At 38.3% G+C, this 18301-nt stretch overlaps 1 protein-coding gene across 4 annotated transcripts; it reads left to right on the forward strand.

The window, feature by feature from the left end:
• The first annotated feature begins 427 nt into the window (after positions 1-427).
• Positions 428-17296, forward strand: rbms1a (RNA binding motif, single stranded interacting protein 1a). 4 transcript variants are annotated; one of them, XM_056734789.1, is made up of 14 exons: positions 428-780; positions 5861-6027; positions 9525-9583; positions 9926-10017; positions 10905-11062; positions 11151-11230; positions 11335-11441; positions 11658-11704; positions 12839-12926; positions 13011-13061; positions 14001-14144; positions 14232-14312; positions 14465-14546; positions 15061-17296. In XM_056734789.1, exons 1-13 carry the CDS (start codon positions 727-729, stop codon positions 14540-14542), a joined length of 1206 nt encoding a protein of 401 aa, XP_056590767.1. In that variant the 5' UTR covers positions 428-726; the 3' UTR covers positions 14543-14546; positions 15061-17296. The 4 variants fall into 4 exon arrangements, with proteins under 4 accessions (XP_056590767.1, XP_056590766.1, XP_056590768.1 ...); XM_056734788.1 differs by having other exon boundaries at positions 430-780; positions 11335-11450; XM_056734790.1 differs by having other exon boundaries at positions 430-780; positions 11335-11450; positions 14001-14111.
• Positions 17297-18301: the final 1005 nt, after the last annotated feature.

Raw genomic sequence — 18301 nt, forward strand, 5'->3', positions numbered from 1 at the left:
AAATCGTGGGATTTTGGTTTATATCTTGAATCTCACAAAGTTCAGTTACTATTTCGTACACCGACATGTAAAGAAACTCTTAATGTGGGTGTATATGTAAGTGGGACTGTCCTGCAGGTCGCTGTTGTGTTTCTACGGCTGTGTGTATTGTAGCTGGATCTGGTGGCGAGGTTGTGGAATGTGTTGCATGCATGCGGGATTGAACCAAACCACATGAAGGGGGAGACGTCAAATGCGAACTACATGTAAGACCCTCTTTGACTGTGTGTCCACGTAGAGTTTGAAACGTCGTGCTGTTTATAAACATATACTGACTTCGTGCATGTATCTTGAAGTGTATTTGAGAAAGTATCCGTCCTGAATATGAACGAGATACGTCATTACCCTGCTTTCTGACTTCAGAATGGATCGGTCCTCGGTAGGTGGGTCTTCGCTGCGGGCAACAGAACCGAGATCAATGAACCAGGCGATTTACCGAAACTGGTCGGACAACCCAAGGTGGGACTAAAGCATCGGTTAACGCGATCGCGCGAGGTTTTTTATTATTATCATTTGTCAGAAATCTCACCTCCTCGAGCACGGATTACCGCTTTACTCCGATCCCAACATTAAAAGTGCGATGTGGAAAACCTGCTGTTCTCTTCTGTAACCCAATATCAACTATCTGATTTTGAGAGTGTTTTTTTTTTATTCATCGCCGGGTCAGATAACGTCAGGGAATACAGAATGATCTTCGCGAATACGGCCAATCCACTAAGAACTCCATCGTACCGAAAGCAGGTAGGTGAAGTGAGACACATTGCAGCTGGTGATGATGATGATGGTAAAGATATTGAGATGTAAGGAATGGACTCACAGCGGGTCTATAGATCATTTAACGTTACCTGGGACAGAATGTATTTAACCCATCTTGTTAGTGCGCGCGCACGCTTACAACTGCTGTGTTATAAAACCAACTAAACTGTCTACAGCATTTGTGAGCTCACCTGATTCGCAATAATACATAAATACGGCAAACACCTACCAATAATGGCCTTAAAATGCTGTCTAGATAGGTCTGTCTAGGTTTTGACACATAGACTTTGCTTTTAGAGTAACGTTATACTATTCGACCTTAATTGTTTTCTCGGGTTAACGAATTATTCTGCTTTCGTTATCATGCGTCTGAATATATAGATTTGCTCATTCAGATCTCGAAGATGTGTGTTTTTTACACATTGATATTACATACTGTACTATGGCACAATGCGGCATTTATAAAGTCTATTGATGGAACCGGAGTCCGGAAACCAGCTTCTTTTTCTCTCTCATTACTTTGGGATGTCGCGGTGAGCTTAGGAATATAACTGCATCAATAACACTGTAATAAAGCGATATTTCACTTTATAACATTTCAACATTTTGTTATTTGCGTCCAGGATGTGTTTCGTCGTTCTTGAACGAATTCCTTATCTTGCCTTTAAAGCGTCGCAAAGTGTACGGTACGTCACTAATGTACGTAAAGTGGCTTTTAAAAGACCGTTTTAATATTCACAGAGCTGGTGTTAATGGGTGAGGTGAGGAGGAGAGAAGTCTGTGATGAAAGTCTACCATGGCAACTTGGGTTAAGAGATTGTTGGGTGTGTTCTGAAGAATCTCAGCCTATTTAATATTCATGAGTGCGTCCGGTGATTAGCCGGCCGGGTGGGCGTGGCCTGTGAAATTGTATTTAACATAGCTTGTCGTATACGTTCCATATCTGTAAATGTCAGAACTTATGACGCACTCACGCACACGCTGCGTGAAATCACACATTTACACACGTATTTGCATAGGCGCTTAAATGGCGCGCTCGGAGAGGGATGGCTTGATGGAGGTAGCAGAAGTTAATGGGCTCCCAGATTTCACAGTTTATAGGAACCATATGGTGTAGGATGACTACAGCGCATAGCTCAGGACCCAAGGGACGCACAGACTATGAGAAATGGTTTGGATATTGAATGTGATCCCCCGCCTTGCTGGCTCTCTTGCCCTCTCTCCAACTCATTGCTTTTTCTATGTCATGGTTACCCTTCCCATGACTTTGTTATTTTCCCTGTCGATGAAGCGGAAGATGTTCCTCAGGCAGTCAACGACGCTTAAATCAATAGCTCTCAATGTTGAAAGGTAAAATAAAAATGAAAATGTGGGACCTGTGAACTGACGGATTGAAGCGGAAACTAGGACATTATCTCCATCTGTCCATCTCGTTCACCTTTCTCATTTCAATTTGTGGATTAGCTCTTTTTGTGTCCCCCAGCATTTTCTGTCGGCTCAATCCTGTTCTGCTTTATGTTCCCACAAATCATTGTGATTGTGTGGTTTTCACGCCGCCGTGGAAGGAAAAGTGGCACTATCTCCTGCCTCGGTAATTAGCAGACACTAACAAGCTTAAGGGGCCACGTCCAGTTTCACCTCAGTGCACAAGTGTGTGAGGCGCTGCTGGGGAAACGGGTCAGTGTGTCAGAAAACACCCCTCTTACCCCACTGAGTTACAGTCAGGTGGCTTTTTATGTGGTGTGGCCACATATACACACAACACGCATGTGATTGAGCTCCTCTACATTCGTTTTTTACACACGCGGTTATAACATTTATAAATGTTCTTTCATTATAGAGCAGCGGTCCAATTGTGTCTGTTGTTTTGTGTCACTTTTATTGGACAAGAACATCTGCCCGCTGATGTTTAACAGGCAGCCATTTTGTGACGGCTGTGAGAAATGAAGCCGTTTTAATGAATGACTAAGAAACAGGAAGTGAGTCAGTGATGTGGGCTGTGGTGGCCACTGTTCAGGGTGGGCGAGGGGCCCACACATCCTGTATCCCAGAGCACTCCTGCATCATATGATCTTTCTCTGAAAAACATTCCTTCCTCTCTTCTCAAGTAGAGTTCTAGAGACATCACAATAGAAGAAGCAGTTTTGGTTCCCCAAAAACCCATTCACCGTTTCTTTTTTATATGGTGTAAAGATGCTTTATCATCATAACAACGCTTTCGTAAAACCAAAATTGACTTTGGAGGTCAAAGGTTCTTCACGGAACCATTCAGATTCCAAAAATGGCTCTTCTATGGCATCATGAAGCACCTTAAAGTGATAGTTCACTCAACTGCACAACACTCTTAAAAATTAAAGTGATAGTTCACCAAAAAATAAACTTCTGTCATCATTTACTCACCCTCTTGTCATTTCAAATCTGTATGACTTTCTTCCTTCCGCAGAACATAAAAGAAGATATTCTGAAGAATGTTGTTAACCGGACCCCATTCACTTGCATTGGTTTTGTGTCCATGCATAGAAGTAAATAGGAAACCAGTGCTGTTCGGTTATCAACTTTCTTCAACATATCTCCTTTCGTGATCTATAGAAGGAAAGTCATAAATGTTTGAAATGACAAGAGGATGAATAAATGATGACAGAATTTTCATTTTTTTGGTGAACTATCACTTACATTTTTAAGAGTGTTGTGCAGTTGGGTGAGTTTGATGATGTTTTTTGTAAGCAACAGTTGTCCCACTGGGACTGAAAGATGCATAAAAGCATACCTCACTAAATGTTCTGACCATGTATTTTTGTTGCGGTTACATGACTTTGTAAACACATCATAAAAAAATAGCTCACCCAAAACATCTGTCATCATTTAGTCTGTCGTGAGTAGTTTGGTCATTTCAATGAATCTGTTGATTTGGTTTACAAAACTGAACGATTGCCTTACGACAGTCTTTAGTTAATTATGGCGTTTTATTCAGTTTATTCCAAACTGAGCACTAGGACCTTTCTGTTTTTTTTCCACTTGCAAAGAAACTTTAGGCAAAATGTTGCTGTCATCATTACATTTTACTCAGATGTCCCATCACAATGCAGGAGGATGGAACAAATTTCACCAACGCCAACCATCTCCTCCTACTTGTGCAATGACAGAACAATACATGTGAAGTTAATATTATTGTTGGTCTTTGAGTATCTACATTTGTGCCGGATGACATCCCCGGTTTAGCGGGATAATAAATGTGTTAAAGACCCCCTGTAAATCTAGTTTTTAATGTTGTTTATGTGGTGTTTTTAATATGTTTTAAGACAAACCATAAAACTGCGCTTTACCAAAGACTATCTTATCCCTTTATTCCTTTTCACGGTGTCATCATGCCGTCATGATTTACATGCCAAATCAGTATGTAGCGTTGTAATTCTGCCACAAAGAAGGAGAATGTGCTGAACTTTGTGCTGGGGTGATAAAATCATTGTTTTTGAAAATATACGGATCGGCTGTACACACGAAAACACAAGGGTGGCGTTTTTAGATTTATCCACTCTGGGACCCGGTTTCAAAAATAGCGGTTTTCAGTCTGGACGAAACGCTGATATACGATTTACATATACAGCTTAACGTGTCTCCGTGTGAATGGCTTCTAAAAAAATGTGGTTTGAAACGGCATCTGGTTAATGCCTTCATAAACCTGTAACCAATCACATCAACTTATATGACCCCTGTGGATCAGCAGTTTGAGACATAAATATGCAAATATGATGCATAGATTTGGGCTTAAATGATCGCTGCTCTGCTACGACAGCTCTCAGTTTCTTTTTCTGTTTTAGCACTGTCTGGAATTGCTGAATGCGATTAAGTGGAGGCGGAGCATATTCATGCATCTGCGTGAACTTAATGAAGCTGAGGTGTAGAGTAGACAGAGATACTCTTATTGTAGAGATGGGAGGGTCTGTAATACTTTCAATTGGAGATCCCGTAACGGCTAACAAAACCCATTTACATCCATTCAAAAAAATAGCATCCTGTCTCCTTTCCTACGTTCTGCTGAAGCCAGGGAGTTAGCATTAGCCGTTATGCTTTTTTGCCTAATGGTTGCAGGCTTTTGTGTAGAGTTACATTAGTGTTATTTTCACTGGAAAAAACTTTAAATGTAATTTTGATGGTCAACAATTAGGGACGAAATTATAGACAGCAGGGGGAATTTTTAAAAAAACAAATGGCAAACTAATCTGCTAAATGGGATGCTAGCAACACATTACTTTCGTGGATATTTGTTTCATGGCAGGCGAAGTGCCTCCACAACGCTCTTAAACATCCTCAGAAGAGCGCTAGCTTGTTCAGCTGCTTAAAAACGCTATGATGCACCTATAGCCTTCTCATGCTTTTCTTGACAGTCTTTATGTATGTGTAAAAGAGGCATCAATACTTTAAAAATTTCTCTTTTTTGGTCCATGCGTATATGTAGGAAAGGCATACAAATATGAAACAACCTTAAAATGGAGTAAATAACAACAGAAATGTCGATATGTGGCACAACTTCAAAGCAGAAGGTGCAGCATTATGAATTTCTGCAGTGTTAAATGGGCTTTCTTCCAGTAAAATAATCCCAGCACTTTCAGTTCTGGAAGACCGCGTAGATTGGACTGATACGAGTGTTGAAAGGCTGACTGTGCCTGTAGGCCTGCTTGTGCTTTGCTTTAATGGGAATTAGACTGTGGGGAGTTGGGATGTGGGTAGACTCACTGGCGATGACTGAACGTGCAATAATAACACCAGTTCACTACAGATACAGACAGAGTTTTTGATATCATCATGATAAATTGACTGGCCCTGATGTTTGAGGAGATAGTGAGAGGAGTATTATCTTTTTACTGTTATACCTATAATGTCTCCATTAGTGAAGCTTTTCTAATCATAAACTTAAGGACAAGGAGTTTAATATTGAAGGAAAAAGATGGTATTCAATTTCTGTGTTTCGGCAAACAAAATTGAACAAATCAAAATGAGTTTATGCCATTGGTTGAGCTTTTGCATTCCATCAAATCAATGAAATTGTTGTTCTTCTCCATGACAGCCGGTTCCTCCACCCACCCTCCCCATGGCCCCGCCCAGTCCGAGCACCAACAACAGCAGTAGTAGCAGCAGCACGACCGGCTGGGAGCAACTAAGCAAAACAAACCTCTACATCCGCGGGTTACCACCAGGAACTACCGATCATGACCTTGTCAAACTCTGCCAGCCGTGAGTATTTCAGGCAGCGGTTGCTGTCATGTTCTTCTGACAGTCATTGCATTCACGTATATGCATTTATCAAACATTTATACAAAGTGACTTAGAGTGCCTTCGCTGACCTTTGCATTGCTGGTGCAAGCAATCTAGACTCCAATTGTGTAGACGTATGACAAATGCAATTTTATTTTTGTGTATTTTATTTATAGTGTGAGATTTGAGCAGGTGTCTGTCAGCAGCCTGAACATGTGAGGTTGTCAGAACAGGTCAAACAGTCATGAGCCTGTTTTTCTAGAAAACATCCACAACAATTCAGCTTTCTTCACCACTAATATCCAGTTAAACCTCCCGCGTTGCTGATATTATGGGCTCTATTGAAATGCTATATAGCTTACTGCTTACAGAATATTGTGTGGTTGCACTGTAAATCACATATTTTCTATAGTATTTATTTAACAGGTTTAATATCATTATATATTTTAATTGTTCATTTTTTAAGTATGTTAAACAAGACTATAAAACTTATTTTTTTCCATTTTTAATTTACTTTTGTGAAATATCTTAAGTCATTATTATAAATCTGTGGTTAATATTATTTCTGGGCTATACATCACTCTGGAGGTCATACAGAGTGCACTCAGTTGTGGGATACAGTATGTGCATTGAATTATAGGATATACTGCACAGCCGTGGAAAAAATTAAGAGACCATTCCGAATTGTTATTTAATTAGCATGTCTAGATGTGTCGTGTCCGTTTCAGTCCAGTGTGTGTTTCATTTCAACAAATCAAACCTCAGGAGTGACATAAAGTCATACAACAGCAATGTTAAAGACTGACAACATGACAAGACACATGTGATAAAAATGTAGGTTATCGCATCATTTTTCTTTAAAGTTTCCTACATACAATTACAAATATTAATGTTTTGTTGCTTAAACGTGAATATTAACTTGTTTTCTTTGCTGTATTTGAGGTCTGTTGTTTTGACCTGTTTCTCCAGTGTTCATTTTCTGCAAAATTATACATTTTATAAAATTATAAAACTATAAAATTATAAAATTATAAAACAAAATTATTTGAAATAATGAGAAACAATGTTCACAGAACTAAACAAAAATTATAATTTAACCTAAACACATACCTTTAAATACTAAATTTAGAAAAAACGAAAATAATAATAATATATACTATTCATACATTTAGGTCAAAGCATGAACTTTTCACAGATATAAATATAAATTCGCAGATATAGTTTATGCAGAACTCCCTTTTCATATCAGATCTCTCTTTCTTGGCTTGTGGCTTCACGAAGTCTTCACATGTCACCATCTGAATCTTCAACAGTGTGTGTTTGTGATCCGCTGGTTCATACCAGACCAGTGTGTGAGCAATGCCTGCAGTATGAGGCCAGCAGCCGTGATTCAGCAAAAACTGACGCAGGAAAAGTCGCACGGCTATCACTGAGTTCAGAGCATGGTTCCAAACATTTGTTGCGTTGCTTAGTTCCCCTACAATATTGCAAGACGGCCTCTGCTAATTTTAATGCCCCTTTACCCAGTGGAATATATGTTTTTCTTACGTTATTTCCCATCAGTGTGTCGTATCTAACGCAAAGTTATATTATTCGTAAACGTGTGTGTGTTTATAACTGCGTGAGAGGGCTTTTACAGCAGTGGCGCCTTGATCCTGTGTGTGCTCCATTTAAACATTCCCACCGTGGGTTAATTTACCCCTCACAGCCCCCTGGAGAACCGCCATCGCCATGGTAATCCCTCAAATTGATTGTAAAGAGACAGTTGGGGGGCCCATAATCCTCTTGGCTTGTGTCCTGGTCAAAAGTGAAGCCGGGGTCATACATGCATTCCAACTGTACACACAATACCACTGAATTCATGCTTGTTACCAGCGGCTCTATATTTCAGTTAAATTACAGTATGGAATGTGTCCGTTCAGCTTTGAGGTCTCGCGTGACATTGTAACCTCGCTTTCCGGAGCCGTTTTAATCACAGAGTGGCGGATTGATTTGCTTGATCCGCATCAGGCAGAAACGCAGCGCCGCTCCGGGAGTCGCTGACTGAATTCTGCCGGTGGGGGCAGGAAACGGGGCCTCCCCGCTCGAGCGTACGGGTCAGGGGCAAGGTCATGTGGTCCTCCAGCTCGCGAAGTCTTGTGATCCGTGTGCGGAACACGATTGGCTCTGCTTTTCCCTCCCTTGTGTCACGCCTTTTCACAACAAGCGTTTGCTTGCGCAGCACTGCCAACGTCACGCTGTGCATGAATAAACATTTATTTATTAAGCCAGGGAAGAGCATCTATATATATGACAGTTGAAAATAGGGCCTTTGGTGGAGGGGAATGAAAAACAGCCCCTTTGAAATCAGCACTACTGTCACGGCTTTCGCAAGCCTCGTGAGGGACGCGTCAATAAATCTAGTCCTGCGGAAATGTGAATACATTCGCAAGAAACACAGTCGTTCCAATTTTGTGTGTAGTGGTTAGCGCATGTCTTTCATGACTCCCATGTTGTGTTAATAACACGCCCTCTTTTCTGTCACTTCTATTTAACACACATTAAAATAAATAAAAGGGAAAGCCTCAAAAATAAACACATTGGCTGTGTTCAGTATAGCGTACGACTGTTTTGGCAAGCGTGCAGTATGTGTACTGTGCATGCACACTATGCAAATTTTCTGTCTGCATGCAAAATATGGATGACCTAATATTTCCAGAAACGTGCAGGGTATACGAGAGCTGCACGTATGACTGTATCCCACAATGCAATGTGCTTGATCTGACCTTATATTACCTGTGTAATGAATGAATGTCTTCATGCACTATCTAGTAATAATTTATACAAAATTTAATTGTGCTATTACCTGTATTTCAAAAAGGTATCTTACCCTAAAATAAACATTCTGTCATTTACTTACCCATCATTTATGACGCTTTTTTTCTTTTGTCGAACACAGTGGAAGTCAATGGGGTACAATGTTGTTTGGTTACCAATATCTTCTTTTGTGCTCTGCAGAAGAAGTAAAGTCATATACAGACACGATGGATGAGTAAATGATGAAAGAATTTGTATTTTTGGATGAACTTAAACACTGTTTTCCGTCACACACACACACACACATACACATGCTAAGCCGTGAGTTTTTCTTTGGACGGTGGTGATTTGTGTTCTGTAATAACAGGTTTCACATAGACTCTCCTTTAAAGCAGCTCGGCCCTTGTCTGTCACTCAGCACCCGGAGTGACGGCATCAAGTGTCCGCGGATGATTCTGTCACAATCTACCCTTTGTTTCTGCATTAAATGTGTTTAAAAAGGACTTTGAGAGCTCTTTTGGGTGGTGTTATTCTTTCTCGGCTTGGGGATTATTGAAGATCTTGAGTTTCATGTCCTGCAGGTCATGAATTCCTGTGCTGTAGTGTCATTTAACACGCCGGCTGACTTAAAGAACTGAGCCCATGGTTAACCTCGCTTGTTTTGCTCTCTTTGTAAACAGATACGGTAAAATCGTGTCCACGAAAGCCATACTCGACAAGACTACAAACAAATGCAAAGGTTTGTTATGTAATTCTATGTTTACTTGTACCTAACTGTTGTGTATAACCGAGGTCTAACATGAACATTTGATAAGCGCCAAATTGGCTTTGGTGAGTAACTAAAACTCAGTAAAAAGGAATGAAGCTCTTTGGACAGCTTGATTTTTATCATCTCATATATAATTACGGTCTGATATATTATACCTTCATTCTTGATGCTTATTGTAGGACCTACAAGTGAAATAGTCATTATATAAACTCAAACAATGACTTCAGTTATATGATGATGTGGCCTCAACATTTCCCAGACTATGGATGTGTGATATTGTGTGTGTGGTTAAGCATTGTGTCATTTTTGTAGGATATGGGTTTGTGGATTTTGACAGTCCTGTGTCAGCACAAAAAGCCGTTGCAGCACTTAAGACAACTGGAGTTCAAGCTCAGATGGCCAAGGTGAGTCAACGCTGACATCACTTCCATTTTTTGTCTGCGTATCTTGTTCATGCCCCATTGCCCCGTCTATGCCGATCGATTAGGAAATAACCGCTTTTGTCTCTCTACCTTTTCACTCGTCCATTCAGACACATTTTCTGTGCAAATTTGTGCGGTAGAGGAGTACGCTTGCAGCAATCCTGCAGTGACCTCCTCGCAGGTTCTGCCGAGCGCTTCTGCCTGCATCTTCAATTTTTAATCTGCCCCCTTTTTCAGCATTTTACTCTCCCACTTTCCAGTGTGTAGTATGTGTAGCGTGCAATGAAATTGATGGTCATGTGTAGAGGAATGATGTGTGTAGAGGAATGATGTCTAATCCTGGCCGTTCCCTTTTTTCTGCTGATACATGTAGAATAGCTTGCAGAGATGCCCATCAAATTTCATATTCTCCATTGACAAATTTGACATACAAAGCTCATATAAGCACTACAAAGAGAAAATTCCAGTTACAAACTAGAGCTTCTGTTTCGTCAAAGTATGATGTATTAAGAAAATTGCGATAATAACATGTATTCTATATTTTCTGTATATTTACTTATTCAAAACTACATTATTCTATTTGCATGTAAAACTGCTTTTTAAGAATGAAACAAAATTGTGAAAAGCACTTTTGTCATTTTAAACATCCTTTGTTGGAATTGTATGGTCGCAAAGCACTCACATCAAAAGAAAAGTCCAGATCTTCAATCTTTCGTCTAGTTCCCACCCTACCTTTTTTCCGCGGTATATCTCATATCGTGTTTCACTTTGAAATACGTTACATAACTGAATTGATATGGGTTTTGAATGACATTTCAACATTATGTACCATCATCCCGTGTGTTTTACTTTATATTGTTTGAATACAGCAACAGGAACAGGACCCGACTAACCTGTACCTGTCCAACCTGCCCATTTCTATGGATGAGCAGGAGCTGGAGAACCTCCTCAAACCCTTCGGACAGGTCATCTCCACACGCATCCTCCGCGACAGTAACGGAGTCAGCCGGGGAGTGGGATTCGCCAGGTCAGTGACAATGTTTTCATGTGTGAAACGTTGTCAGATACTTTGTTTCTCTGTGCGGATGTGCCATTCTCTCTCTCTTTATTTTCAGGATGGAGTCCACAGAGAAATGTGATGCTGTGATCTCTCACTTCAATGGGAAGTTCATTAAATCCTCCTCTGGAATGCTGGGTAAATACACACACAAAGACATATTATAGTTTTGTCTATAGGCTATTTATAGCCTTTGTCAGTGTTCTGTACAATACATGAAATGATGTGTGTGCATATTACAGGTGCATCAGAGCCGTTATTGTGTAAGTTTGCTGATGGCGGGCAGAAGAAGAGACAGAGTCAGGCTAAATACATCCCCAACGGCAGATCCTGGACACGAGACGCCGAGGTGAGACTAGTAAGTCCTGTTTCTATTTGCGTGCTTGAGGCTGACAGACGGCGAGGGGTGTGTCATGATGTGAAAAGAGCCATTTATATTTGTAACTGTGTATGACGTCATGCATTGTCTGGTTCTAGTTATGATGCATTACGCAAATGTCATTCTTTACATATTTTAACTGCAAAGTAATGGCAACCACTAAAAACAATTGTTGTACTTTTTTAGAGCGGAATGACCTTGACCTATGACCCCAATACTGCCCTTCAGAATGGGTAAGAAACCACTTCTTCTTTCCTAAAGGAATAGCAATATTTAACTCTTAATAGCAATTAGAATTCTCTTCCGATACCACATCTAATGCACAGATCAACGCGTAGTCTATGTCATACTTTTTCTCAACAACATTTGATAAATACATGTCAATTTTTACATTAAAGAAGTATATTTAAAATCATAGTACTTTCTTACTTTTACTCAAGTAATTTTACTAAAGAATTATTACGTAAAATAACTTGAGTAAAAGTAAGATAGTAGATTTGTAACGTACTTAAGTATTAATGGAAAATGGATTTAATGAAATTTGGCAATAGTAAAAAAGTATAATGTCTTCTTTATAATGTAATTTTTTTCCAAAAATAAAATTGCCCTGATAAAGATACTCGAAAAATTGTATTGACACCTCTGATATGTATTACTCCTATTCAAATAGATACATATATGCTTGTGTATTTATATAAACCGTTTTATTGGACACGCGCATGACCACCAGGTAACTTCCGATTTGTGTTTGGATAGTGTCTAATAATATAACTATTTAAATTTAATTTAATTTATGTTCATATTTATTTGTATTATTATTTTACTGTATTATAATTGCATTAAATAAATGATTTGTTGAATTCTATTGTATGTTCATTTTATTAAATAAACAATTTGTTGAATGTGTGCTGTAGTTCGGTCACATTTAAACGAACCGTATAGTACATTGACATCTAGCGGTTGAGCTGAGTTTAAATTCAAAATATTGAAGAGACAAGCTTAGGCAAGTAACTGTTCTTCTCGGTTTGTTGTTAATGTTGTTAAGATAAAACCGTCTATATACATATAAATATAACTGCCACACCCACATTCATTATGTAAACAATTGATTACTTGTGATTAATGGGTTTGACAGCATTACTTTAGACACTATCACATTTTATACAAAATCCAAAGCACAAACGAATATTAAATAAAATAGTATGCAATTAGAATTTATATTTATCAGTACTATTCCGTATTTAATAAAATACAAGTATATTTGCCATCAAAATATCTCTCAAAATATCTAAAATATTTTCACTAAGCGCATTGCAATGTATTATGATGTATGGGACTCATTTATCCGTTCATTCTATGTCTCACAGGTACTATGCTGCTCCTTACCCAATGGGGAACCGGTTGATGGCTCAGCCAGGAATGTCTCCATATATCTCTCCCATGTCCACTTACCAGGTACTCTTCCTCACCTTCACATTCACGCTATGTTGATATCAGCACCTGCTTCCTGATCTTACGTCTGTGTATGTTTGACTCCAGGTACAGAATCCCTCATGGATGCCACATCAGCCTTACATCATGCAGCACCCAGTAAGACCCAATGATTCTGCCTCTCTCTCTCTCTCTCTCTCTCTTTAAAGGGGTAGATCACCCAAAACGAAAATTCTACCATCATTTACTCACCCTCAGATTGTTCCAAACCTGTATAAACAACTTTGTTCTACTGAACACAAAGGAAGATATTTGGAAGAATGTCAGTAACCAAACAGATGTCATCCCCTATTTACTGCCATAGCAGGGAAAATAATTACTATACGAGTCAATTGGGGATGAGATCTGTTTGGATACTGACATTCTTCCAAATATCTTCCTTTGTGTTCAGCAGAACAAAGAAGTTATACAAGTTTGGAACAATCTGAGGGTGAATAAATGATGACGGAATCTCATTTTTGGGTGAACTTTCCCTTTAACCTTTTGTCTTTGTTACTCACTTTCTTCATCACCCCCGTTCTATACGATATAATACCACTTTTACATGAGTCAGAGGGATGTGTGTGTATGTGTGTGACATCAATGTAAATCACACACACGACTCATTTTTTTTGTCTAATGTGACTCATTTTAGAGTGTAACTTTATCCAGGTGGAATCAATTGAATCCTGAGCAATAAGTATGAGCCTTTGTGGCCTGAGTGATGTCAGAGGGAGAGCCAATTTTGACCCTTTTTTAAAAGATGAAAAAAATCATTTATATTTTTTATTAAATATGCATCGATGAATCGTTCCCAATAAGATTGAAAACATGTATTGAGAAAGTACATCAGTTTTTCTGGCAGTGTTGATTTTAGGATTGGAATGAATTAAATGTAGGATTTACTACGTCTATCCCAATGAGTGCAACATTTTTTTAGTTTGCACTGTAATTGTATTTGAATAGTTTCCTTCTCTTTCTCTTTGAATAGTTTCCTTCTCTTTCTCTGAAGTTGTCAAGTTCTTGTTTTTTCATTATGTCCTCATATCTCCTCTGCAGGGAGCAGTTCTGTCGCCCTCTATGGAACATCCCATGTCAATGCAGCAGTCCGCTATGTTGGCTCCTCTTGCCCAGCAGATGGGCCATCTCTCTCTGGGCGGCACTGCGACCGTACGATCCTCTCACACAGCTTACGCTACTATGGCATGGGCATATATGATAATTAATAAGTAATATCAGCACCTGTGTTTTTAATAAAGTCACACAATTCATGATTTTGCTCTACTGCAGTTTATTCCAGCCAACACAGCAATGCAAGGAGCTTACATCCCTCAATACGCCCACATCCAGCCAGCTCCTATCCAGTCTGAGGTCAGTTCTGTACTTCAGTTGCATTTATAATGCAGGTTGTTATCCTTGTTTGTGTGTTGTTGTTATTGTTGTTGTTTTATTGAACCGATTATTTTGAATTTAGTTATTCTTTTGTCCAGATGAAAATCTAATTTTGTGTCTGGCCATTTTAGCAGGAAAATAGTGTACAGCCGCAAGAGGTTTCCTCTTCTGACCCTTCATCATATCCTTTCCAAGCCAACAAGCAATAAAACGGTAATAAGATTTTTTTGTTATTGCATTCATACTGTTATATTACTATAACTATTTATTTTTGTTTTATTTTTGTTATATTTTTCAAAAAAAATGTTTTATATATTTTAATATCTAGAAATTAGGCAATTTAATACAATTATTATACAGTAAATTAATAATATAAATTAATATGAACATAAATTAAATAAAATATAAATAGTTATGTTGTACACTAGCCAAACACAGACCGGCAGTTAACTGGAGTCCCAGCGAGCGTGTCTGATTAATATAGGTCTATACAATAAAGTTTTAAATAAAATGCTGCATAATAAAATGAAGTAAAATGCAGAATACAGAAATAATTATCTAAAATGATTGCTATGGCATTCATTTGCTGTAGCACAAGTAAAAACATAACAAATAGCTCTTAGATCGAAATAAAAATGAACAGCCATAAATGAAGTTGTAAAAAATTCATCTAAAAAAATCGCTGAATTGTTTCTTGAGATTTATTCTGTGTTTTGTCTGCTTGCAGGTTAACTGTCTGTGGTCAAAGCCAGACACAGTCCACTTCTAGTTACTATGGTAACAGCTTCTGCTTTCTTTTAGAGGAAGTGACATCAGAGGAAGTGACGTGCGTGCACAGGTTTCAGAAAATGTGTCCACAGTTTAATTAACTGATTCACGCAATCAACAAGAAACCTCAGAAAACTCTTTTAAACTGCAAATGTTTTCTTCAACAAACCAAGACAAGGCAATATTTCACCATCTATGGACATAAAAAGGGGAGCAGAGTTTTATTTTGCTAGTAAGAGGAAGGAGAAGATGGCAAATGCCTATTTTTTACCAAGGACTAATTACGCAGACCATGTCTGTGAATAATGTAGAGAGCGCTGATGGTGATGAGACCTTTCGATGCATGACATTTTTTTAAATATGGTTTTTAATATGTTTTTATAGACAAAATATTTGCCGTTGCAAACAAAATGAAGAGGTTTTTGTTTGCTTTTGGTCTTCCACTTTTTGCCTTTTAGTAGTGGATGGGGTTTAGAATGATGTAATGCTTGCTGGCTATTGGTCCTTATTCCTGTCTCTATAAGCAGAAGCTTTAATTTTTACTTGTTTTATTTCGCTCTGAAGACGTTATGTTTCAGGGACCGTGTGTCTGTTGTGGATACGTTTTTTTATTGAATCCACTTGTAAAGTCTGTTAGATATAGAAGCTAATGTTGAGAAGAAGATTAGGTGGGTGGGCGGGGTTTGGTGGGAGGTGGGGCATGACTGCTTGGGTTGAGTGGGTGGGGTTAAACTAGTTGAGGTATGTGTGGGTGGAGGGTGGGACTATTAAAGGGATTTGTGAAAGCTTACATTTTTCCTTCTGTTTTAGGCTGGTTGTGATGTTTTTCTTGCTATTTTTTATTTATTTTTTCTAACACATCAAACACATCAGGATTTATTTGATGTACAAAACAAGACAGAAGTGCAATGTTTCATTAGGTAGTAAGTAGGAAATGTATAAATTTACTTAAATAGCCGAGGATTTTCTACTTTGCAAGAAAATAATAAAATTCAGCACTCCGTAATTTGCAGAAAGATCCATAAATCTTAATGCTGAACGGATCAATTTGGAAATGTATGAAATCACAGTTTAGTAGAGAAAAAGATCCACACAACTTCTGAATCATAGTTCAATAAAACAATATAACAAACATGCAACTTGAAGGCAACTATGACACTTTCCACCAAAGACTTTTTCTTGCCTGCTATTGAAAACTTTACAATAGTATGGACTACTACAGTGGATTTTGGAGAGAAAAAAAACCTGAATGGTTGGCTGAAATTTGCATCTGTTTTCCTCAAGTCTTTTTGCTATCAGCTTTACTCTAGTTTTCGTAAATGTGGACACAAGAACATCTCTGAGCAGGATGAGGGGATGACTTACTAACAGGATCATAACACGGTTGTAAACAAGCCTGTCGTCTTTAATACATTTAGTTTAGCCGAATTCTGTGTGTCTGTGTGATTGTGTATTTAGATGTGCGGGTCAGCTTGACCTTTGATCTACCTCAGAGTTGTATCTGTTTTCTGATTGGTCGGGTTGCAGGTCTGTCCTGTCCGATCAGATGTAAAAGCGCCGGCTCGGGAGCTGGTGTCGTGCAGAACTTCATCTTTAATGCGTCTATTTGTCCCTCTCTCTTTAATAAAACATCTGTGTTTCTGTATCTGTATGTCTTTCTGTTGTCGTTTTTGTTGTTTTTTACATTGCATTGTGGTGTTGAGCTTGACTGTGTTGAGAATTTCTGTCGAGTTTTGTTTCTTCCCGATATGATTCGCAAAAAAAGGCTTGTGTCATTTTTTTGTTCCTGCGTTTTTTTTTTACACAAAAAAACAACAACATAAATGACCTACTCTGGATGTTTAGTTATTTGCTGTAGTCTCTTTATTTTGAGGCCTGATTTGATCAACCAAAGTGAAATTTTATCATGATGAATAATGTGTCAACGAGCAGCACATATGCTTGGACATCCACGGTTCATTTCAGCTGTCAAATAAAAGTTTCTGAAGGTTAATTATCCACTCACAAGACTGTTGTTGAAATGCTGAATTTTTACAAATGGGTTTATTTTATAAACTTGCAGGTCCAGAAAAAAAAATTGCTTTTGTGCTCTTTTTCTATTTTGCCATCAGTTTTTATTTAATTGTTTTTTTTTTATTTCTATATTTTTCTGTTGTGAAAAAACTTTTTTTTCAAATTAAAAGTGCTCAAATATTTGCTGGGGTTTGTTTGTGCGTCTGGTGGGAATCAGAGTTATAGTTTTAATTGATTTTAATAAACGAAAATGCTTTCAAAGTTTTAATTTTAGTAACTTAAATTAAACTTGGTGAGAATGAGGGGTGATTGCACAGCTGTATGATGGGTGGCACCAAAAACGCTCTAGGAAACTCCTGGATTTTTCTGGCAGAGTTAAGAATACTTCTTGTTGCTTGAATGTAAAAATCACTATGTGAAATACAGTTTAAGCAACTGGTATTTTAATTAATTTGGCTCTATTTTTAAATGAACCAAATCCAGTGTGCACATGCCACCTGCAGGTGGCGCTGTAAAGCTACAAATAAATATCTTCTGACTGTCAAAAAGATCTTCAAAAGTAGATTTATGTTTTATTATTGGTTGTTTCTTAGGGAACAATCACTGTTATTGTTTATATTTATAATGAGAATTTGTGTAGCGTTGCTTTACTAAATGATCTATGGATTTTTGCTGATTTTTTTCACAAAGATTAGGGACAACCTAACAACACCCAGAACAGCTTTAGACACCAGAGTTATGTGTTTATCATCACACACAACACTTTAATATAATGACATCAGAAATGTTTTTCAAAACATGCAAATAACACATCATTACAGCAACTGTACTTAGACCAGCAGATGGCGTTATTGTCTAAATCACAAAACTGTTGTGCACAAGCACATGTAAACTGCAAAAAACATACGAACATTTGAATAAATTCTGTCTTTGCCTTGATTCTAATCTCAACCATTGCTAAACTACAGTATTCTTGTTTATGCTGAGGTAATATGTCAGTTTTGTTGTCATCACTTTAGTAAGTGATTTCGCACCTCTTCAGTCGAGAGCGGCCTGCCGATGGGCCCTTTGTAATATCAGCCTGCAGGGTTTTATCATAAATCCAGGAGATTACGTCTAAGACTCGCAGGCACCTTGCATGTGTCTCTCTCTCTGTGTGTGTGTGTATTTTCCACTGTCTAATAACC

The sequence above is a fragment of the Triplophysa dalaica genome, chromosome 21 (assembly GCF_015846415.1).
Source record: "Triplophysa dalaica isolate WHDGS20190420 chromosome 21, ASM1584641v1, whole genome shotgun sequence".
Taxonomy (NCBI): Eukaryota; Metazoa; Chordata; class Actinopteri; order Cypriniformes; family Nemacheilidae; genus Triplophysa; species Triplophysa dalaica.